The 24792-nt window shown below is 45.7% G+C and overlaps 1 protein-coding gene across 1 annotated transcript; it reads right to left on the bottom strand.

Moving 5' to 3' along the window:
- Positions 1-962: 962 nt before the first annotated feature.
- Positions 963-23129, bottom strand: LOC119397813 (glutathione S-transferase Mu 2-like). Its single transcript, XM_037665181.1, has 4 exons — positions 23023-23129; positions 12625-12838; positions 10754-10945; positions 963-1154 (listed from the first exon to the last, which is right to left on the bottom strand). Exons 1-4 carry the CDS (start codon positions 23127-23129, stop codon positions 963-965), a joined length of 705 nt encoding a protein of 234 aa, XP_037521109.1.
- Positions 23130-24792: the final 1663 nt, after the last annotated feature.

The following is a 24792-nucleotide window of genomic DNA, read 5'->3' as shown; positions in this document are numbered from 1 at the left end:
GCGACTGTCGAAGCGCATCTCCGTGAAGAGCTGTACCGGTGTGGTGGCGCCACAGCGGGCGCACGGAGAACTAGGCCCCAGACGCCGTTTCGGCGCCACGCAGCAGGCCGCACCTGTGTACCTTGAACGAGGCTTCATCTTTCACGCGCTGTTTAGACTACTGTAGTACATGCGGCAATCTCATCTGCAAGCATGGTGCCTTAATTCATCATTATCATCATCAGCCTGTTCTGCGTCCACTGCAGGATTAAGGCCTCCCCCAATAATCTCCAATTTGCATGAGTTTGTTCCATTTTGTTCCTGCGAATTCCTTAATTTCCACATCCCACAAAACTCGCGCCAGCCTCAGCTGCGTTTCCCATCCCACACGGCAGAAACGACGCGCGTAGCGCACTTCACGTCTCCCCTCTAGCCCAGCCATGGCCATACATGCGAAATGCTACGCTGGAAAAATTGTAGCGAGGACGCAATGCACCTTCAGAGCGGTGATTCACCCGTTGTAAAAAACGTATCTTACTGAAGAGCTCTGTGTGAACATACGTGGTCGCTAGCTACGCAAACGGACGTTCCAGCTGTTACGCTATACGACACTTTGACAGATGCCACTGGGGTCTGTACGCGGCTTTATTACGCCAACAGAGGGTCGACTAAGAGCAGCTTCACTGGGAAAATGCGTTTTTAAAGCGCATTGAATGTTTGAGGAGGGTATGTCAGCTTCTCGATAACAATGTCGAGGTGCGTAGGTGTGCTATGTTTTTATTGACGTTGAACAGCTTTTAGTGTTGTAAGCTACTTTATCAGTGCTTTAGCAGCCCAACAAAATCAAGCAAAATGCTTGGATGAGGTTATGAGGTGAAATAAGGCTTTCAAGTATGAAGATGATGAGCAAACACAAGTTGCTGAATGAACAACTCAGAAGTTAAGCGGCTTTCATTTTTCTGAATGCCTTGCACAGAACGCTCTCAGCAGTCATCTGCGGGTACGCTGCTGCGAGCCGAAAGCGCTTTGGCGAATGGGCTCCAAATTGGCCAAGACTTGAACTTGTCCGATGCAAGATATTCCTGAAGACCTGGCAAGGCAGCAATCCTGTCACAGTATTCTTCGAGACCCGGATAACCTTTTCGGAATGTAGTAGGGCCGAGTATCTTCACCACCTGCACAAAATAAGAGATTAATTTCGTCTTCGTCTAGATAACCGAACTCTAAAACTCACGATGTATGACTTGATAAGCCGTATTACAATGTAGTAAACGCATATATAAAGTAATTCGGCTTGCCGAACAACAATACCGCAGTTTTAGATTGTCATTGGGCGAATGAACGAAATTCAACTACAACATAGTATTAGGAATACGCAGCCATTCACTTGAACTGTGTTAAAAAGTTAGTAATTGCAGCGTTTAGTACCCCCATGTTATCTTTACTGCATACGCTGAAGTTCTACTACTATAGAAATTTATGAGATGTAGTAGGTGGAGTCGTTACAACTCAACATGTCACGGTTAATGGAGGTTACTACTGGCGTACGTGACGATTTCGTAAACATTACTACCTTTGGTTCAAGCATATAATATGCTCTAAAAGCGGCAGTCTTACGGAAAATCTTGCTGCGCTACAAATCATTGATTAAACGGGAATAACAGTTTCGAAACCTGTTATGAAATACGTGCGCACACCTACGATATAAAATCTGGGTCCGAACAGCGAACATAAGTTCATTGCTACTGAGCAGGGCTGGGCAAAGATACTTTGAAATTGTATCGCGATACGATACAAGATACTCAGGCAAAAAGTATTGGAGATACAGATACAAAATACTGCCGCAATAATTGTATCCGATACGATACTTGGCAATTGTATATTAAGATACTTCGATACATTCTCAAATTTGTTATTATAGATCCATATAATGTAGCAGCAAACGCCTATGCACGAAAATGTCTGCTGGAAACTTTCTTAACTGTGGCCTATTTTGTTTCACTGGAATGAAATGTCTTATTATCTCAAAAGTTTTGCCCTTCTTGCTCAAAGTGAATTAGTTTCCTTCCAAAACAACTTATTGGGGCTTGTTTTAGCTTCTTCACAGGACAACTCTTTATACACTTCGCTGACAGCGGTTCTTGCTTGTCATTTTTGCATTTGATCGGAGTCGCTGCTCAGCTTGCCGACCAGCTAGCGGGTTGCCATATAATCATATAACGTCAATAGAAAGCCTTCGCACGACGGCGCAAATACCGGTGTGGACTTTTACCTTGTCCGTAAAAGAAGGTTTGCACAATACCGTATATCCGAACAGGCGTACACCAGCAACAACGCTGGTAACGGCTTTTTTTAAGGGGGGGGGGGAGGGGGGAACGCATGGTGCAGGGTTGCCAATGGTGGCTACTTTTCGCCAAATTGGCGAATTTGAGAGGCCCGTGGCGACCTAAAATTATGAATGGCGACATGGCGAAGTTTTGGCGATTTTCGCCTTAGGTCTCCACCGAGTTTTGAATCCTAAGCTCAGTGTCTTCCCAACGAATGAGCGGCAACATTCTCAGTAGCAACATTCTCAGACCCACGACAACATTCTCAGCGGCAACATTCTCAGACCCACGAGTAGAATGTGCACATTACGCGTCATTCGGTATGTCCGTCCTGTACCTCGTGTGTGCCTCCTCAATTCATCTAGAGAGATAATAAAACGTTTATTTGATGTTCTGTGAAAATAAGGTCAGTGAGTGGGATCCTTAGTTCGGGATGCCATCTAGATGCAGGAGGTACTGGAACGTCCCCCAGCGACATTCTAGCAAAATGTAAGTCAGCGGACTGCCTTGCAAACCGCGAGGGGGCAGTGATTGACTATAGGTTTATGGCTTTAGGTGCTTTAAGCTCATCTGAAGTTTCGCATCTGAAGGGGCAAGACGACAGGTTGGCCGCGTGTTCCGACCATTTGTTCCGCCAAAGCTCCAACTGCTCTGAATAGCTTGGCGACTTATTCACTGTTGCAGTACCCCCAGTTCAACTCGCAAAGACTGTTTTGGAATAGCGAAGAGAGGCGGATACGTGGCTATTTCTGCAATAAAAATTATTTATTGAGGCATTTTTCACTGTTCTCGGTGAGCGTGTGCAATAAAAACAATTGCTATATAACATTTTACATTGTTATACAGCAAAAACGCATCGGATTGACGCGTGTAGATATAAGTAACTATAAGAAAGGGTCAGTGATGTCCGGTATAATATTAGTTCACACTGAAAAGGTGTAAGACTCACTAATGATCGGTTCCTGTAAGATTTCTGTCGTGTTACCTTCAATACATCTTTTAATCCTTTTAATTCATATAGGGGTACGTAAAGCTGTCTACAAATAATGCTTTCACGGTTTTCGCCCAAGGTTTATACCCTACTTTTAGCTTTGAAACGAGACGACAGGGATGGAAGGATATCATGAGCGTTTCGTTCATTCACCCTTGCGCCACCACGCACATCTTGCGGCTAGTCGGAGAAGCAGCACCATGCACTCCCATGGTGAAGCGGGCGATACGACTGGCATCGAGAAACGTCAATATAATTTAAGGGTCTTGGATGGTACTGTATTCTACGGGGCTATACGTGAGTGGAAATTTTTATTACTGGGTATGCCGCACATATCTAGAATGGCTACTTTTTTGGTGAAATTTGTAAAAAAAATGGCGACTTTTGGCGACTTTTTGCTCGTCGTTTGGCGACATTTACTCGAAAGTCAGTGGCAACCCTGGCATGGTGTATACGGGGTTTGACACCGTTCGCTAGCGGCCCGGCCGGCACACATGACCGTCTCCGTCCCATTTGTTTTTATTTTCTAATTAAGTATGTTCGTGAGCTACACAGACATGACTGGTCTCAAGCATTTCTTTCGTGAGGAACATGTGGTCACCATGTGCTGAAACATAACCTTGGAACAAAAAATCTACATTTCAATCCGCGTCCAGATTTCACTCGTTGTGTACATCGGCATCGATGTTTCTCGAATCCTGACTCCAAATCCCCTTCAGAAATGACCTATATATGAGATATCGGATCTTTTCAAATGGCAATGTCATTTTGTTCAAACTCTCTCCGACCCCACCATCTTCACTGTCCGGACCCTTGGAGCTAAATTTCGCGACTGCGGCCCGCCGGCTATAGGCTGAGTTTGAACCCCCTGGTGTATACGTAGATGACGTAAAACTGCAATGAATTTCCATGATTCTATATAGCTGCTGGCGTAAGGGATTCTTTGTTGATACATGCTCACTAACCTGCAATCTTTCAGCAATATTTCTTCAACGAGAGAACATGTGCAACATAGAAATGTCTCAGACGTATTGTATAGAATTGAACAAAGCGTCGCAGGACACTGCCGCTATTCGCACTATTGCCGCTTATAGCTCCCATTTCCTCCTCTCTAACTTTCCTTCCGCCTCCCCTTTCCCCAGTGCAGGGTAGCCTACCAGGCAAAGCCCTGGTTACCCTCCCCGCCTTTCTTTTAATCTTATTCTCGCTCTTATTACGTGGCGACTACTGATAGGAAAAATATTTAAGACTGCCTAAAACAGAAAAAAACAAATATAAGTAAAAGAGAGAGGTGGTTGTGTATCAAACATTGACATTGAGTGAGTACAGAAACACAATACAGACGACGCCCTTAATAGCTATGAGCATGAAGCATTGTGAACTTACCTGTTGAGAGAATACAAAATTCAGTGCCTATGGAAAATTGTCTGAAACGACTCGTTGGGACGCTCATGAATAAATCGGAGCATTCAGTAAAACAACGTTTCTCGAATCCGCTTCCTAAAATACTTAAGATGGCTCCTAAATATTTTCATTATTATAATCCAAACTCAATTGCGCTATTTTCTTAAGCGGTAAGCAGAATATTTTGTACTGTATACTCAAGGCACGCCCACATAATAATACATTTGTTTTCAACATCGCCTTGGCAACGTGTAAATGTGTAAACAGTAGTATAAATAAAGCAGACAGAAGAATAAAGCAGAAATCTTATTTTGGGAGCGCGTTACAAAATACATATTGCAGTGACCAGACCAGAAAAACAGTGCAGAGACTTAGGTAATCTATGTGATCCAAAATGACAGCTAAGAAAGCACTTGTGCCAGTAAACAAATTATGATTTCATAAATTCTTTCAATAAATATAGATGGAAGTGAAAAATACGGTCCGCTAAGATTTTTTCTGTTAGGTAAACGCTTGCTCTATTAGATCTAGCATCAGTACCGGTAGTGCTAAATTTGTTAGAATCTTATTTGCATATAGGTTAATCCATTGCACGCAAGTCAAACTTACATCCACGAGATCGTTCAAATCACTGATATGTAAAATCCACGTGACGCAAAGCTGCCCCATTCTTACACGCATCACATTTCGTTACGGAGCAAGACGCAAGAGAATCTTTTATACCTACACTGTAACCACATCGGAATTTGGGCGATAGACGCCGCACGCAGTACGCGGCGCAAGACAGTGGCTAAGAGCAAGTGTCGCTGCATTGGCGCAACTAAAAAGAAAAGAAATCGAGAAAACATAAGGTACGTGGGCTGGGCGTAGACGACCGCGTGCTTGTCTTCCTCATTTTCTACCCTCACTGGATGACTCTGGCGTAAAAATAAAATAACGCCACTCCCTTAGACTTATTCAGATGGCTTAGTGATACCAGTACCAGCTTGAGAAGCGGAGCTTGGCCAGCGATTATTGTTTCGCACGGTTGTGTTGCGATAGAAGTATCTTGTATCTTAAGATACACGATACATTATCGAATGTATCGGAAATACAGATACAGATACTCATCTTTCGAGATGTATCGCGATACAGATACAAGATACCCATAGAGTATCTAAGATAGTATCTAAGATACATGTATTTTCGATACTGCTCAGCACTGCTACTGAGTTTATGGCTGCGTGTAATACCCTTTACTATAGGGCTATATATAGCCTTCAAGTTGCGGTAAGAGTATCTTCCACCTAGAAGTATTGAAAGAGCACTGACACAAAAGTTTTGCATCCTCACCACGGCTGGAAAACTCGTTTGCTCATGCGCGCGACGGTTGATTATTTCGAGAGGGTTTTATAGCGCCAAGTCGTAGTTTGGGTTTCAGAGAGCGCCGAGGGAGACGGGATCCAGAGTTGTTTTCATGTAAACATAGCTGACTACGTGCGCACACAAAACCACGTGCACAAGAGCACCGTGTTGACAACTCTTTTGGACCAAGGCTCCGGGGGTGCTGCTATAATCCCCTCTGGGAAGTCGTAAATAAGCGTGACCCCCCACCCCCCAAAAAATTGCACTGCCGAGGTATAGACGTCAGCCTTTGCAATTCCGTGCAAGTCTCTTTCCGTTGAAAAGGTCTGACAGGAGAGTGCACTTGCAAGGATCGCGACAGCCAACACAAACTCGTGACGCAGGTAGCGGTTGGTTGCTTATACTAAAACAAAAGGGGCGTTTCGCGGGCAGTAGCGCGAAACGCACTTTAAGTATGCGGGAAGTTAGCACTTAGTCGCGCATAGCTTGGCACAGCGAAGCACGGTCCTGTCGCGGCTCGCTGGGCAACCTATTTCTCTATTTCTCTATATTTATTATAGAGCTGCGCGGCCTTGTTTATTTCTATTTAGTTTCCTCTTGCTTCCTCCCTTTTCTATTTCTTATGTCTTTTTTATCTCTGTTTATTTCAATTTCTTTCTCTCTTTCTCTTTTTCTTCACCCTCTTTCTATTTCTCGCTTGCTTTCTCTTTCTTTCCATCTTTTTTTCTTTAACTCTCAAATCAAAAAAATCAAAAAAATCTTTATTTGTCGCAAAAGAATATACACGCATGGGGGTTAGTATATACAGAAGGAGGTCCCATAGCACAAGGCTGAAAGGGGACCTCCTGTCAGAAAATTACATGTTGATAAGTACAACAAAATGGCAACTAAAAAGCGTTGAGTAATTATTGATAGTAATAAAGACAACGCAAACATGCAATAAAAAATGCCAGTCAAAATGGTAACAAAATAACGTCTAGTAATTATACAAAGCTATGAAAAGAACGAAACATACAATAAAAATGGCAGTAAATCGGGAACATAATGACGTTAATGAATGATATATAGCTGTTGAAATAACTCCAATGTGCATGAGTAATAAATGTGAAAAAATAATGAACACAGTAATGGCTCTAAATGTAAGAGAACGCCGATATAGAAATACAGATGAGTTATGATTGCGAGATAATATGTTTAAGTTCTTTTTTAAAAGCTGGTAATGACAATTGTTTAGTGCTTAGTGGTATTGAGTTCCAAAACTGAATGGCTGCAAATATGGTAGTATGTTTGCCGTAGTTAGTGCGTGCATGTGGGAGTAAAAAGTTGTTGTTTGAGGCAAACCTAGTAGGATTAGAGTTTGACAATTGAAATTTCTCCAAAACATTGGCTGTTATGGTACCGTTAAGACATTTAAATACAAGAATCCCCAATTTATATTTGAATAAATTACACACTGTTAGTACACTATGTTGTTGGAAAAGTGGGGACGCGCAGGTGATTGGTGAACTGAATGTTAGGATGCGAATGGCTTGATTTTGGAGACGTTGAAGTGGAAGGATATGAGATGGATAGGTATTCGCCCATGACGTGATACAGTACGTGATATGACTGTGGATGAAGGCGTAGTACAGTTTAAGCAAAGTCTGCAAGGAGAAGAATGGTCGTGCTTTAATTAATGTTCTGATACCATGAGCAATCCTCTGCCTTATAAGTGAAATGTGATGATGGTACTTGAGATGAGCATCTAGAACTACTCCCAAGAATGTGCACTTAGTAGCACTAAGAAGGCTGTGGCCGTTGATAGTAATAGCGGGTGTAGGTGAAAGAGCATTATGACTGGAATGGAAGACAATGAACTGTGTTTTATTGGTATTAATTGTTAAACCATTAGCTGTGCACCAATTCTGAATGTTATAGAAGTCAGAGGACAATTTATTAGTTAGCGCATCGATGGACTTGTCTTTAGTTACTATAGTTGTATCATCTGCGTACAAGAAAGGTTGACTGTGTGTTAAAATTGAGGTTAAGTCATTAATATAGATTAAGAATAAAAGCGGACCCAGTATGGAACCTTGCGGGACACCTTTGTCAATAGATTTAAAAGTGGAGAGGATGTTAGAGACACAAACAGCTTGCTGTCTATTGGATAAGTAGCTATTAATCTCTTTCTCTTTCTTTGATTCTTTCACTTTCTGTATTTCTTTCTCTCTATTACTCTTACTCATTCTTTATATGCTATGCTTTACTCTCTCCCCTCCTGTTTTCCCTCCTGCACACCCTCACTTCCCTTTTCTACCCCCTTGCCTTACGATGTTGCTATGCTATGCTTTGTCAGCGTGCCTGGATAGCTGAGTGGTTAAGACGCTAGCCTTAGCATTGTGGGTACGCGGGTTCGAATCCCGCCGCCTCATAAGGAATTCTTTTTCGCCAAAATTTTCCCTTTCTTTATATCTTCCTCTCTGTCTCTCTATTTCTTTCCCTCTTTCTTTCTTTGCCGTCCTTCTCCCCCTCACATCTCTCCTTCACTTCGTGCTTCCCCCTTGCTATACGCCGGACATATCGGGGCACGTGTTCTGGGAGCGAAGGTGAAGAAGAGGACGAAGAGAGCGCGCGTGCTAGTTCATGATGATGAAAATATTGGGCCATGACATTTTACGCCGAGCTGAAACAGCTTCGCTGTTAAAACTGATTTTAATTATGCTCTAGGCTATTTCGCTCATATTCGTAGATGATGCGTGTGTGTCTACACAAATCCTTATTCCACAAGTTATATGGCCTCCAGAATTTTGATTTAGTACTGCTTGAATGTTCTATGTCTGCGCTTATGCGTATGCCTTCTCATGTATAATTGAAGGTACAGTGAAAAAATGGTTGTTTGATCCCTCCGTCATAGGAATCGGTATAACACGAAAGTGAAACGTGTCGTCACAGAAGCAGTTTATTGTTTATAGTGCATCGATATATGAGAGCTCGTACAATGTCTACTGTCCTTTGGCAGATATAGCACTGCTTGATGGTGGACGCATCGCACTCACGTTGACGCCTAGTAGCACATCTCCGTACCGACGACAAACGCCCATGATCATCATTTGACCCTTGCGGTAGCTGGAGTTCTTAACATATACGTGGACTCCGCATATGGTGAATCCCGCGGAAATATGGCATCAACTGGCACATAATAAACACTAATGCTCGATATGCACTCCTTCAAAGCGTCGTGAAATGCGAAGAGAAACGCTACGCGCGTCGTTTCTTCCCTCTAGCCCGGCCGTTACTTCTCACAGGGCGAGCGGGGAACGCGGTGCGACAGCCAGGCGAGCGTCGCAGAGCTATTTGTCGATATGGATGGATGCTATGAGCGAGGCTTGCGCTAAAACCGCCACCTCACGGTGTGTTAAAACGTTGACGAAATTAAACTTGTATTGGGAACGCGCCGAATGGGACGGTCGTTGCAACGGCGCGTTTTTTTTTTTCGAGCCTGGTGGCACAGATGTCACCGCCCCGTTATAAAGGGGACGCTCATAGCATCCATCCATCCAAGGTCACTGTGAGAGGCAAGTGTGAAAGATAAAAGGCGCGTTCATGTCGCCTCCGTAAAGTGTTTAGAACCATGTACCCTGCGGGTCGATGGAGAAATGTACTAAAAAGGGTCAAAAGAATGTCTTTCTACTACATTCAGGTACACTTCCTGTCAAACCTTGGCTGGAGGAAAAAGGCATGTTTGTGCCATGGGGAACCGATTGCTTAATATGCAGAAAAGTAGAAACAATAGACCACATGTTCCTCGACTGCTGGGACGCTGTGTTTTTATGGGACGTACTGCAGCGTACCATCAAAAAAGATTTCCCCTTAGACCCCCCTGGAATTCGATATCTCTCTGTTGAAAGTGATGACGGGACACCTTTTGATCTGATAATGTTGATTACACTCCACAGCATATGGAAGTGCAGGATGGCCATACGGCACGCTGATGCGGACGCCCGTCCGGCGCGTCAATACTTCAAAGAAAGCGTAACCCGTTTTGTTGAAGAACAAAAACTTCTTGAAGATGTTCCTGATTGGTTAGATCGTGTAGAGCTTCTTTTGCAAATGAAGGAGGTTTAGAGCGTCCTCATTAGTCCCAGTATGGCCTTTCCTTTTTTTTTCCTGTCGATCCCTCTCCCTTTTTACGCAACCAGTGTTTGTATTGTAAATAGCGTTTCTTCTTGTTTTTGTTTGTTTCTTGTCAAAAGCAGGCAATAAAGAAAAAAAAAGTTTGGCGGTAGCTCAGTGGGTTAAACGCCCGCCAGCCATCGTCGTGGACCTAGAGATCATGGGTTCGATTCCCTTCAATGGAACTTTTTCTTAGTTTTTTTTCTTTGCCTTCTGATGGCATTCATTTTGCTGGCGTACTTCCGTGACGGAAATACGTCATGAAAGTCTTGGTGGACCCCGGCATAAAACACTTTCGTGTTAAAAAAAGGCACGCACAAGAACAACTAGGCACGGAAACTGTGGCGTGTCCGTGCCTACTCGTTATTACGCCTACTTTCTGAACAGAACAGTTGATAAGCGAATAAAGTTTGCCTTAGGGCTTTCTGATTTTAACAGTAAGTCAGTTCGCAGGCACTCAATTTATTGCGAGTGAGCAGAACACGTGCTAATAAGTTAATTATGCACATGCTAGCTTCTTAAGCCTATAAATGTGCACCAGCGCGATGGTACATACTTGAAAGCTCTCGTAAAGCATGAAGTCCACGTAGGTGACGGTATTCCCAGCCCCGTATGGACCGTGCTTGGCCAAGTAAACTTGAAGATGGTGAAGCCTGTCGGCCACATCGGTCAAGAATTGTCGCCTTTTGTCTTCTGTGTAGTCGGGGTCGTAAGAGAGACGCGCTGTGTCCCACAGGATATCAAAGGCCTGCAGACCAGACATGGCGAGGACACAGAGTAAATGCCAATGCGGCGCCATTCACGCGCGTGCCCAGGATAAGGACAGCCAAGGTGAGTGTGTGAATGCCCATACAGTGCGCGCTTATACTTTTTTGTTCTTCTTGTAGATGTAATGCGCCGCCGATCACCCAGCCACGTACCTCGACGCACACCACGATTGGAATTTCCTCGAGTAGGGCGGTTATGCTAGGCACTGAGACGCGACCAGGCATGATCGTCTTCCGACGTAATCGAATGTTGGTGTCCAAGGTTCAAAAAGCATGATTATTTATTCCGTACATAAATAAACCACCTAATAAGGCGCCGGAATCATTCAGTCATCATTGCATTCGAAATAGACTGAAAAATGTCAAGAGCGATCGCAAAAATTTTGTTTCGAATAGTGAAAAATGGAAATTTTTGGAATTGACCACTTTAAACGATATCTCTTAGGCACACCCACGCATTGGACAGAGGTTACCTACAGGGACAGCACTGTTGTCACAAAAATGTACAGTACGGTTCACTCTTAGAGGGAACACGCGAGCGCGTGGCCGGTGTATGGGGACTCGACGTGTGCGCTTTCTCCGCTACTGGTGGAGACACTGCTTCTGTGGCCGCCATGTTGATTCAAACGTTCCCATTCGTTGGCACTGTCTGGCATGCAACGAAGGAACGCTTTCAGAGAAATGCGAGGAAATTTGGCTCAGTTTACCCGTTCTTACGGTGGGGCTTGCGCATTCAGTGTTAGTAGACAATATGTTAGGCATTTATTAATAAACGCGAAGCATTTCATGACAAACCAAAGGCATTTTGAGCGTATCTATCTAACTGGCTGCCTAGGTATTCGTGGTCTCTCGGCCCTTTCATTAACTTCATGTGTACCAAAATTGGCATAGCATGACAGGTGCGTATGATGAACATGACTCGTCATAACGCGAAAATCATGTTACGATGTCACGTCCATCATGACATACATACATGCCATGATGTACATGTAGAGGCTTCTGTCGCAGTTATGATTGATGTTCGTCTATTATAAACCTTCTTTTATTAACAATCACACATATATGTTTCGATTATAGCAACGGTTTTCTATATACCGTGACAGACGACAGTGAGAGTCGACGGCAAAGCTAGGTCCATAATGTGTATGTTGAAATCGCCGACTAGTATAAAGGGTTTGTGCTTGTAGGTGTTTTATATTGTTCCGTCGCAATTATGACTGATATTAGTCTATTGTTAAACCTGATGTTTTGATTCTACACGATGCTGTGCCTTGAGCACGGACAACGCGCAACGGACAAAGTTCGACTCTTAGGTGCATCGCCCCTAATAACCCCAAATCGAACGCACTACAGCCTCGATCGCTCGCTATAAACACGTTCACGGCCCTTGCGTATATACAAGAAAGGTGGGCCATTGAGCGTGGGTGTTTTGTAGGCTACGCTTTCCTCTGGCAAACAGAAGAGGTGTTCATTGTTTGTAGGTTGACTCTGAGCAGGAAGCGCGCAACTGAGGGATTCATACAAACGTAAATAGTCATCTCTCTTGTGATGGCTCTAAGAAATCAAAGAAATGTATTGCACCTTTTATAAGAATAACTTCGGTACTTCAGTTTTTAAGAAACTCTAGGTGAAACACGATTCAGTGCGATGCGCTCATCACCTCGTGCTGCAGCATGTCGACGCGCCGTAATGTTCCCTCGTCTTCCGGGACCAGGCTGTGTTTTCGTCCCAAGTAGCGCAGGATAGCCTGACTTTGCGTCATGCGTATGTCGCCATCAATCAGGTACGGCAGGTTTGGAAAGTCAAAGTCAAGTTTGTGCTTCACCGCCAGCCACTCATCACGGTTAGGCTCTGTTTCACTGCCGTAGGAGTACCTGCGCAACGAGAGCATGGATGGAATGTGACATTCAGATAATTACACTGGCAACCTTGCGGCCAATGATATATGAGAGTGACTTTGGCAAGCAAGTGAAGATTTTCTGCAGTGCAGTTTGAAACTACTAAAATTAGCCTACAGAGATGTACTTTCAAAATATTTTAATATGGACCTGATATATCTTGAGTAAGAGTTTGTACAGCTGAAAATGATTACTGCTAAACTGCTCTGGCAGAAAATAAAAGTTGTAGGTTGAGCATTGGAACGAGCAGCAAGGATCAATTTAGAGGCAAACAATGGTCGCGAGCATTGTCGGTGATCCAGGAATCAAAGCACACTGCTCAAATCATTTCCATGTATATATACGCTCATCCGCACATAAAAAGACCTAGGTACTCTTCACACCCCTTGGCGTTTCACAACTTGATAATGTACAATGTCAAGAGATATGCCTGACGCGCCGTTGAGCACCAATAACATAATCGACTGTTTATTTCTCGCAGGGCTATCGCCGGCACAAAAAAGAAAAAGAGAGCCTGTCAACATAATCGCTTGCAGATATTAAATCTGAATGGAGAGTTCTGTACTAATCGGGTCTGTTGGGGTTATGCCCCGCGTACAAAGAAAGCGCTTCTGCCATATGACTCCGGCCATTGGAAGCTAGTGAAACAGGGTATTGCGTCATTACATCTTCAATCCACGCTCAGGAAGTCGTGCATCCATAACATGCAGCCCCGTTTCGACAACGAATTTGGTCAGGCTGGCTTCAGCTGGGCTTCCTGGTTCGCTTGTCACTGGTGTCGCTGAAAGCCTCTTATAAAAAATCATGGTTGATCCCTCCGTCATAGGAATCGGAATAACACGAAAGTAAAGCGTGCCCTCACAGAAGTAACTGAATGTTTACTGTACATTGATATAAGAGAATTTGCACAATGTATATTGATGCCTGGCAGCTATAGCACCGTTTAACGTGGATGTGTCCACTTTAATGATTGGTGGTACATCTCGATCCCGCCGACTGACGTCCCTACTAAATGATTAAACAGAACCTTCTGGTAGCTGCAGTTGTTAACGATGAAAGCGTAATCAGAGAACTAGGTGTGATAGCCAGACGAGCGTCGCATATTGGACGCAGAACTTGGTCGCGATCCCGCGGCATGTTAAAATGTGATTGAGCACCACGGCCGGACTAGAGGGAAACGCAAAGCACGTCGTGCCGCGCCGGTAGCCCGGCCGCGATTTTCCTAGGGGCGAGCGCGTGAGCGGGGAACGCGGTGTTACAGCCAGGTGAGGCAGGCGCACGTCGCAGAGCTATGAGCGAGGCCGACGCTTTTACGACGCTTGGGCTGATGCCGCCACCTCACGGTGTGTTAAGGCATTGACAAAATTGAACTTCAATTGAAAACGCGCCAAATGAGAGGGACGTGTAACGCGTTGCAGGTGCTAATCGCGGAGGCCACAGTAATGACGAATTACGTTACTTTACCGCTCCCAGAGGGCAACACCACCCCGCAGACCGGGAGAGTGGTAGATATACAAGGCGCGTTTGTAAAGCCTCTAGAGTCTGTGACCGTGGCATTATTCCCATGCATTAAAGAGAAAAAAAGTGACCGTGGCGCAGTGGATAGCGTGCCCGGCATCTGTTGTTGCGGTCCGAGCGGTCGTGGGTTCGATGCCCGTTGACCGAACTTTTTTTCTTTGCCATCTGATCGTGTATATTTTTTCGATGTCATTTCCGTGACGGAAATACGTCACTGAAGTCTTGGTGGACGCCGGCATAAAACACTTTCGTGTTAAAAAATCAAGAAAAGGGCTCCCAGTGCTGAAGCTGAGGTGCCTCGTACCAGGCGCGGTAAGCCGATATGTAGTGCTTATACTAGTCCGTTATGATGGGGAACGCACGCACGTTTCACGAACGAGTTCGCATGTGTTGAAGCGGTTCGTGACAGCTCTCACGTAGATGGCGGCGAGCGCAATGTCTTTGTTATTGTGATTGATGTGCACAACGCAGACCTCACGGGTTCCGCTGCTTGTCTGGGTGTGCTCGGTGTCTGGCGGCCGGCGAAGTGGGATGTGGCCTACGTTGAGGCTGCGCACGCCGCCGCACCTGCAATGAAGTCGCTTGCTGTGGACGACACATTGGGATCCCGTAATTGCAGTGTGCTCATCGCTGCAAGTTTCAAATAGTAGTAACATGCCGATTTCTGCGAGCAGAGCGTCTTTTTCGAGGTGGTGCACGTGCGCGTTCACAGATTGTACATTGAAAGTGGCAAGCGTGAAGTTATTGTTGTGGTTCTGGCACCGAATGAAGGTGGTAGCCCGGTCAAAGACAATGTCTAGAGGCATCTTTGCTAGCCGAGTCATGTCGTCGACAGACTGTGTCGATTGAGCCCGCGACTTGTGGGAACCTGAAGTCACCTTTTGCGTTGGTGAGGTATAGGCGGTCGATGCTGGTAGACCTGGAAAGTGCTACGTGGACCAATTTCAGTGGATGGCGCCTATCGTATCCGAAGACTACCTGGGCGTATGTGGCCCTTTGTCATTTATATATACTTATGGCGTTTTCTTGCGCAAGGGGAACTGTACCCTTTTACACGATATATTTTTCCGGCGTATGTCCTGGCGTATGTTGTGCCGTATGTCGGGGGTCGCAGTCCAACGGGCACTCATTTCAATTCTATTGAGCGTGTGCGGTAGTGATGTGCTTCGCGCGGGCTGGGACCACATTGCCTACCAGGGACGTTGCAAATTCAAGCCACACTCGCAAGAGGTTGCCGTGTTCATCACGTTCCATGTACCATAGGGGCTCCCGTCGCTTACGTCGATGGTGACCATGATGATATACGGCTTGCCGATGCTCAGGTAAATTGAGGCCGGCAGGCTAGCCATTTCACTTGCGTTAAGCTTGGCCACCTTGGTCAGGGAATGAATCCCTGTGTACCTACTCATTCTTATAGCCACCTATGTTATCGCATGCGGGATGACATAACACGTTGTCCGCAGCGTCGAGGCAACCTGCGTTATAGCGGTCGACGACCGCATCCCTGTAGTATAGCCGTATGCCGTCAGGGCATTTAGCTGCGGCTTCGTCGGCTGTCACAAAGCGGCTCTCAATCAGTCTGACGTCATTCGCGGTCAGCATAAGCCCGTCGCCCAGCCCCATATGCAATGAAGAGAGCACTGCGTCATTCTGGCTGACCACGTCGACGAGAGGATGGCAATCGAGCGTCTTTCAGGGGTGTTTTGTCTTCAGCTCCCTCACTTGCCTTGCGTTTCAACGTGTATTGCGGCCGTTAATGTGTTGACTGAGACTAAATCCCCTGTGGCTCATACCCGCATAACATGAACTGTAGTGTGCGGGTATGCGTAACACGTGACTGAGAGAAAGTATTTCATGCCGTACGCGACAGGCCTTTTGAGGTATTCATGTCATGACCAGTGAATCGTGTTCGTCATACAATGATCCCCTGCTGTGCGAATTTTGGTATATTACAAGCTAGGGAGACGACAAGAACAGCGCCCAGACGTACGCGGCTAGATAGATAGATAGATAGATAGATAGATAGATAGATAGATAGATAGATAGATAGATAGATAGATAGATAGATAGATAGATAGATAGATAGATAGATAGATAGATAGATAGATAGATAGATAGATAGATAGATAGATAGATAGATAGATAGATAGATAGATCAGAAACAGCCGAAGTACCTGAGGTTCGCCAAGAAATGCTTCGCATTTTAACATCACCGCCCAAGCCCTCCGTACAGATGGTTAACCGGTGAAGCTGAAACGTGTGGCCCCGGTGTTTAGCAGTGAGTTAATCCCGACGGAGCAAGCAGTGAATGCGATAAGTACACGCCGTAATGTTACATTAACGAGGGCTAGCAGCTAACTCTTTTTGCTCCGATCTCACTCAACTCTAGAAAACTCCGGTGTATGGCAATACGGCCGCTCCCGGCAGAGAAGTCGTTTTCGGTCAGTTTGTTGTCTCAGTGGTCCGTATCAGTGAGATCACAGCGCTCACAGGGCGTAGAAGGTATACAAGCCGTTCGCTGGGTGATGTCTGCCGAAATAGCGCGCGTGCCAGCGCTCTCGACCGCGCCCGTACAGTCAAAGTTCACAGTTGCTGCTCGAGTTACGCAGTCCCTCTCCCCAGACATCCCTTCCTGCTCCTTCGCCCAGCAAATGATGGGTGGGGCGTTTCCTTCTGCTTGAGGAGCAATCGACGCCACGCCTCGCACGCGGGTTGATGTTATTCCGTGTGACGGAGATGGCCAGCTTGTTTCATGTCTGCTTTAGCCATGTTCCTTGCCAACGCTCGCGAGCTTTTACTCGCAGGAAGAATATACAATGCGCGGAGAGACGTTATCGATTTAGAGTTTATACGGAGCATGACGGCGACGGTTAAAGCAAAAAACATGGCTGATCCCTCTGTCATAGGAATCGGTATAACACGAAAGTGAAACGTGTCTTCACAGACATAGTTGAGCGTTTGTTGCGCATTCTTTCGCCCCAGGGGCGAAGGAATCAATGCTACAGCAACAAATTGTAATGTCACGCGAAGAACGGCAAGCATCTCGAAACTTGCAGCGCGCTGCTCAAGCAGAAAGGACGCACGAAACGAACATACACAGGATGAGAGCGAACTAACTGTCACATTTGTTACTTAATTCTGCCTGAGCACCGCGCTCCTTTCACAAAAGCGGCCGCTGCAGTGAGCCAAGTGACCTCCGTGCTCCCAACGCGAGACGTACAAACCACCGCGATCAAGAGATAAGCGCACGCACAAGCGACCACGCCCTGTAGACGCGGGCGCTCGTCGCAACGGCGACGACCTTTCAAGCGCGCTTGTGCTGCGCTCTTCGAGCCTTTCGCGCCATCGCGCTAGTGATAACGAAAACACGCTGTAGCACAGATCTCCGAGTACAGCCACCGGCAAATGGCGTATATAAATAGCTCGCCGTTAGCATTGCGAAGAACGTGCCGTCCGTGGCCGAATCGTTTCGCGCTGCGGAGCGAGGGGTCGTAAGTTCGATTCCCGGTGACGGAACTTTTTCTTCTGGTTTTTTTCTTTGCCCACTGTTAGTATTCATATTTTATAACGTCATATCCGTGACGGAAACACGTCAGTGGAGCCGTGGTGGACCCCGGCATAAAATACTTTCGCGTTAAAAATTTAACCATTTCCCACTAAAGGGAACCATGTGGGGATGCGAAGGAGCGCATGGGTCTTCTTAAAGTTCCGTTCATCACGGGCACCTTGCCCGATGTTAACGCGTCCTTGCATGTGGAGCACACCATGAATTCACTGTAGTTGCTGTTGCTGTTACTCCTCCCGAACTCTTCTTGGAGCACGCGACGCGGGTTCATCGCGCGTCTGCAGAATCTCGTTCGCCGACGCCATCACATGATTGCTGAGAGAGTGTAAGGGGGAGAGACCACAGCGTCTTATCCAGCCCCTTACACAGGCCCGAACAGAACGCGCTAGCGCGTGCCAGCACACGTGGTTTTGTTTGCGTTGCGCCAAGCTAGGACTGCTTACGGCAGCCCGGGTCCCTAAAGTGCTCTGCACGTATCATCATCAAGGCGGTCAAAGAACAAGACGAAGAAGACTTCTCCTTGGCCCGAGCGCACGCTCTGCACGTATCATCATCAAGGCGGTCGAAGAATAAGACGAGGAAGACTTCTCCTTAGCGCGAGTGAGCGCTCAATATGTTACAAATGGCTATGGTAGGTTTTAGAAAGCGGACGGTCGCCAATGGAACTACGGACAAAGCCCAGCGCAAAAACTGCTTCGAATCTAAAACCGTCGAAAAGGGCTCGCCGTAAGGTTCCCATGATGTATTAAAGACGATAGTCTTTCTTGGGGAACTTAAACGCCTAAATTTTGGTCTGTCTTTCTGTCTTTCTGTTTGTCGGCACGTCCCTCGATTCAGCCACCCGGCCAAAGTTGAACCACTTACCCAAGGGCCAGCCACCTTGAACGGATGACTAGGTTCATACTTGTGTACATTGTTGATCAAAAAGCAAACATTACGCATATCTGAGGCGCAACATCACTAGGTAAGTATTAGGTGCTGTGTTCCTTTAATAGAAAATACATAGATACGTAATTCTAGAGACCCTAATTTCTTAAGCTGCGCTGAAAATGCGACTGCGCTGAAACTTGTCTTTCTCCGTGCCCTCTGCACGAGCTCATTGTTGTGTTTCGGTTTCGGTTCCGTATTGCACTGTATGAATGCCATGGGGTGCCGCTCTGGCATTCCTGTTTTACTGAGGCGACGTGTAAATAAAAGAGTGTGTGGAGAGCACTCGTTGAGTGCGGACGTTCCTTCTGCTTCGGCGCTTCCCGCCAAACCGCGTGTTCGGGCTGGCTGGCGTCCCCACCGGTCGTGTTGGTCACCGCCGGCCTTCGCCTGCTGCTGCGCCGGGACTACCAGCCCGCAACACAGCACTCATGTTTCCCGACGTATTGCCAGATGGCGTCCATATCTCACGCAGCGCCTCTTCTATCGTCTTTAGACGACATTTGCAGCGACGCACGCAGACACGCGGCCAATTTTTCCTGAGGGTCTCAATAATGTCAATTCCCTCTCTCTCTTTCTCGCGTTACCTTATGTTATAAAGCGTAGTGGAAGAGTTAAATAACGACCGGGCGTCACACAATATGAATTACGTAACTAGTGGGTAGTTTAAAGCTTCCAACCCATTACAAAGGGCTCAGCCATAATTCTTCATCGTCATCAACCGTCGCAACAACAAAGTGCACATAATGCCTTACAGATGGTATGCCTCGCTTCTCCGCAGAATGACGAATAATGTGGTGCGTCCTTCCCAACTTCACAAAAATTACGATTTGTGGCGTAGTGGGTACGTTGCTAGCGTAGCCACAAGAGAGTTTATGACGGGCTTTAGGAACTCCGCTCGCATTCCCACGTAAGAGGCCATACCTATCAATTAAGTGCGAGTAGTGGTCTACGTGAGAGATAGCTGTTCACTCTCTCGACTTTTATCTTATGTCCGTGTTTCCACGTCATATCGTCTTAACATGAATACCTACCAACTAGCTCAGCTATATCCTAAGTTTGCCATTCTCTTTATTCTGTATTAATTTATCGATTTACTCGAGTAAGAATGAAAGGAGAAAGTGTACTAACGCACCGACATATATTACTTGGCTATTTTATTTATTTATGCACAGTGTACTAGGTCCAAGACTCCAAGAATATGCTATCGAGCTAGTTGGGTCCTCGCTCTTTAAGGCTGGAGGACGCGGCAGCGTTAAGGTCAGGAAATACTCGTGATATTTCTGGAGAAGAAAAAGGTACTACAACTTCTGGGGAGCTATTCTCGATGCGTTCATCCAAAGGATATGCCCACAGTCCATTTCGGCAGAGCGCATTCAGTGATCCGAAAAAGCGGTGAGCCGTGATGTCACCTCGCTCTTGACCACATCGCCGCACCGAAACCGCCAGCGCATTCCTAGCGTAAGAGAGTGGACGAAATGCATATAAACAGGAACTTTTCAAGCCTGAATTTGCATATGAATGTGTCCCAGATGTTTGAGAACGATGCAGGGAATACGTACCGACCTTACAGCTGCGTTAGACCGGAGGCCGCATTAAACCTGAATAGATGGCTAACACGATCAAAAGACATGTGCACCGAAAATCGGATCTCTGAGGGCTGCGTTCGTTGCATTGAAGCGCATTCCGTCCCTATCATTTGCGTCGAGAGTGTTTGAAAGCTTCGTGATGTCATGATGGCGCTGCAGAACAAGAACCTGAAACGGGGCGGCGCTTCTCGCCGAGCTCCCGCTATTCAGCGGCGGCTGAAATGGACAGTCCCTTACATGGAGACATCGAGAAGAGCTCCTCCGGCGCAGTGCTGTATTTTATTTCCAGATTCCCCATTTGGATAAAAAGAAGAGACTATACGGCGGCGCGCCGCAATTGTTGCGCGGCGGCGGCGTGATCGCTCTTGGGACTTCTGCGGCGACGCAAGCGGCGTGACCAAAAACAGGCGACGGCGGCGCACACCTCTATTACTACCAAAGCAGATACAAGCAAGAATTTATAGCAGCGGTAGCAATACGATTCGAACACAAGCCTCCAACATGGCACCGAATCGGTTGCGTCGTCAAACCTCGGACAGATGGCAGCAATTTTGCATAAGGGCTATTGGAGGAGTCAATGTATGGGGCAGATCTTACGCCCCCACCCCCCTCTTAGGTTAAACGGCGGTGCGGCCGCCCCGCTCCCTGCCCCCCCCCCCCCCCCCCCGACTATGGCGCTAGGCACTTCGTGCGAAGTTTCGACCGGCCGATCGTACGACGAGCATTACGATTATCCGATTGTTCCAAGGCACGTGGAGCGAACGCGAGCGTGTGACACGTTGTCTGCGCCACACGTTCGCGCACTCACGGTCTTGCTCTCACGAAAAATCAACGTTTCGCCATAAAGGCAAAAAGAAAAGTATTGCAGAACACTTGCTCGTTTAGCACGAGCAACATCACGAGCAAAACACGTTTATACGCTGAGCAAACATTCCGCAACTGCGCGCCCCGTAGAACCGGGCCTACGGCTCTGGCGAATCGGCTGCGGTTCGTAATTAAGTGCGTATGTTCATCCATTGAGACACTTTCCGCGCCATTTTGTCATATACACCAAAACAGCATCAGCTTTTGCGGCGCCGTTGGTAGAAATGATCGAGTAAGCATGCCAGCCGCGCAAGCAGCTGCGCAAAAACGAAATCTGCGGTGGCCGCTCTGACCACCTGCTGACGAAATCACATGAAGTACAAAAAAAGAGAAATTGCTAGAGGGACTGGTTTTTCTGTACTGTACACAACTCTTGAAACCCACAGACAATTAAGCCAAGAAAAGCATAGCGGACATTATTTATGATTTCTTAACTGTAGTGTAACCATTCTCACTTAAATTTAAAGGAATTAAAGGGGACGAAAAATCACCCTTTCCGCCGATGTGATCCACAACCGTCTAAATGCGCGAATGATGTGTAATTCGAAGGTTGCGGGTTAGGATCCCACCAACGAGAAGGGAGACTTTTCGTCCACTTTAATTCCTTTCAATTTAAGTGAGAATCGTTACACTACAGTTAAGCAACCACAACTAATGTCCTCTATGCTTTCCTTGAACACTGAGGGAATAAGCGCTATTGCAGCAAACGAGAATGTGCCGCTGCGGTATGAGATCCCAGTTTAGCAAGTCCAATAGGTGCACTTTAAGTACTCCAGAATGACTGTGCTCGCGTCATCAGTCATAACTACAACTGCAAAACAAGCATTGCCGCCATGGATAACTCACTCGAACTGCCGTCCCTGCTTCACGTCGTAACTGTTCCGCCTGTCTTTATTTCAGAAAATCTATCGTTATATTCCTACACTTCATGACATACTTATTTTGCTCTTTCCTTGCGTATTGGCTTGTATTGATCATTCGAGTAAACTAGATGTTGTGTCATGTCTAACAAGAACATGCAGCGGTAAATATGCCCTCATATCATCTCTTGACTGGAACCGCCTTCCCGGATCTGTGGTCACCATCAGTCATCATCACTAGTTTCTTTCCATCCGGTGCAGTGGTACAGAGGTGACGGAGCTCGGCTGTTGACCCGAAAGACGCGGGTTCGATCTCGGCCGCGGCGGTCGCCTTTCGATGGAGGTGAATCGCTAGAGACCCGTGTACTGTGTGACGTCAGTGCACGTTAAAGAACACCAGGTGGTATAAATTTCCGAGCCATACTCCACAGCGTGCCTCACAATCATACCGTAGTTTTGCCACGAAATCATCATATCGTTACATGAAGAGTTTCGTTCCGCGCTAGCTAACGCTGTATAACGAAGCAATTCAACTTGCCAATTTTTCTTGTAGGTAACGTATCTATTTAGGCTAAGATTGTATAAGGAATTAGAATCGTGTTTCTGAGCCCACCCTAATGCCTTTTGTCCGGAGAGTATCGCGAGACAATTGAATAGAATAGAGATGAAGCAAGTTTGTTAAAATTACTCCAGGGTTAACAACTACAGGTAGACGTATAATAATATCACCATTATGACATGCAAAACACCAGTAAATGATTAAATAATTTTATTCTATTTTCTCACTTTATTGCGAGGTGCAATCATGGGGGTGAATCAAACGGAAAGCTATCTTACCTCTTGTCCACATATGGGACCCTCGCGTAGGCCAGCAAGTAGCGGATTGACTGGGCGAGGCCTCGGATGTCCCAGTAGCCGAGAATAACAGGTGGCATGTTCGCCATGCTCGATAGTTTCGCGCCTCACAAAGCAACAAGCTCAAGTTTAACTTCCCAAATTATTATCCGCTTTAAATCAGAGCCGACACTTCTTCCACGTTTATTTTCTCGCCAGCCGACCCGTTGTCGTTCACGGCACGGTTTACCGAATTTACCCCGACACACCGCTGCACCAGCTCCGCGTCGCTTGCTTCTGCCCCAGCTGCTCTCAAAGCTACGTTTTCAACTCGAATTTATTGCCGCCGAAACAAACGACGGAAGTTACCCACGCGGGATTGCCAGAACGAAACCCCTTTGCAAAAGCTAATGCAACAGCTGCGTGGAATTCTCCGCGTTCACCTGTCGCTTAAAGCAGGCGCCGTACAAACGCTATACTTTAATTTTCGGAGACAAGGGGAATCTCAAGGGCTAGTTTTCCTCTGTTAGAGACAAAGTTAATTACAGCTGACAAGGAAGCCAAGAAAGGTACAAGGGACGTTATTTGTAGTAATTAAGATGTAAATATATATATATATATATAATATATATATATATATATATATATATATATATATATATATATATATATATATATATATATATATATATATATATATATATAGCCTAGACTGGATGTCTCCAGGTAGTATGCGCATGGTTATTGGTCAGCTGCCAGCTCGTAAAACGTGCACGTGCTTCGTGACGCATATATATATATATATATATGCGTCACGCATATATATATATATATATATGCGTCAGGAAGCACGTGCACGTTTTACGAGCTGGCAGCTGACCAATAACCATGCGCATACTACCTGGAGACATCCAGTCTATATATATATATATATATATATATATATATATATATATATATATATATATATATATATATATATATATATATATATATATATATATATATATATATATATATATATATAGATATGCGTCACGAAGCACGTGCACGTTTTACGAGCTGGCAGCTGACCAATAACCATGCGCATACTACCTGGAGACATCCAGTCTAGGCTTTCCTTTCCTTTTAGCAGTCTTTCTTCTGGCAGCCAAGCCTTTCCTAGGCTTTTTTGCCTGTTAGTTCTAATTGATATTAATTCTGCGAAATGCATAAACTTATTAAGGCAGACACGTTGCGCGCCTTCACTACTTACATGGGGCACGTTCTTCTGTCTCTTCTTGATCTATTTTATTTATTTATTTATTTATTTATTTATTTATTTATTCATTTATTTATTTATTTATACAATACTGCACATCCTATTTGGGTCCAAGCAGGAGGACAAATACATGAATATATATATATACAAGAATAGTAATCAGGCAAACAAAGAAACGAGAGAGGGAAGTCACAACTAAAAAAAATTCGGCAGATCCCACGTCCCGTGGGAGTCGATGTTATACGAAGCATGCGGCGGGTAGGTGACTGTGGCGTAACTTTTTTTTACTGAGCGACACGTTACAAAATGACGCTAAAGATTTGTATAAATTTTATACGCACACATATATATGTTGAAGAGCCGCATATGTGTTACATAACCAGCTGTTTACGGTTGGATAACGCTGCCAATGGCAACGTGGGTATTACCAACACCGGAAGCGGTAAGCTGATATGTAGTGGTTATACGTGTCCCGAGAACGTATGCACGTTTCACAAACCCGTGTGCACGTG

The sequence above is a fragment of the Rhipicephalus sanguineus genome, chromosome 6, assembly GCF_013339695.2.
Source record: "Rhipicephalus sanguineus isolate Rsan-2018 chromosome 6, BIME_Rsan_1.4, whole genome shotgun sequence".
Lineage (NCBI taxonomy): Eukaryota > Metazoa > Arthropoda > Arachnida > Ixodida > Ixodidae > Rhipicephalus > Rhipicephalus sanguineus.
Note: the sequence above shows the minus strand (reverse complement) of the source record. Positions and strands in the feature narration are given on the sequence as shown.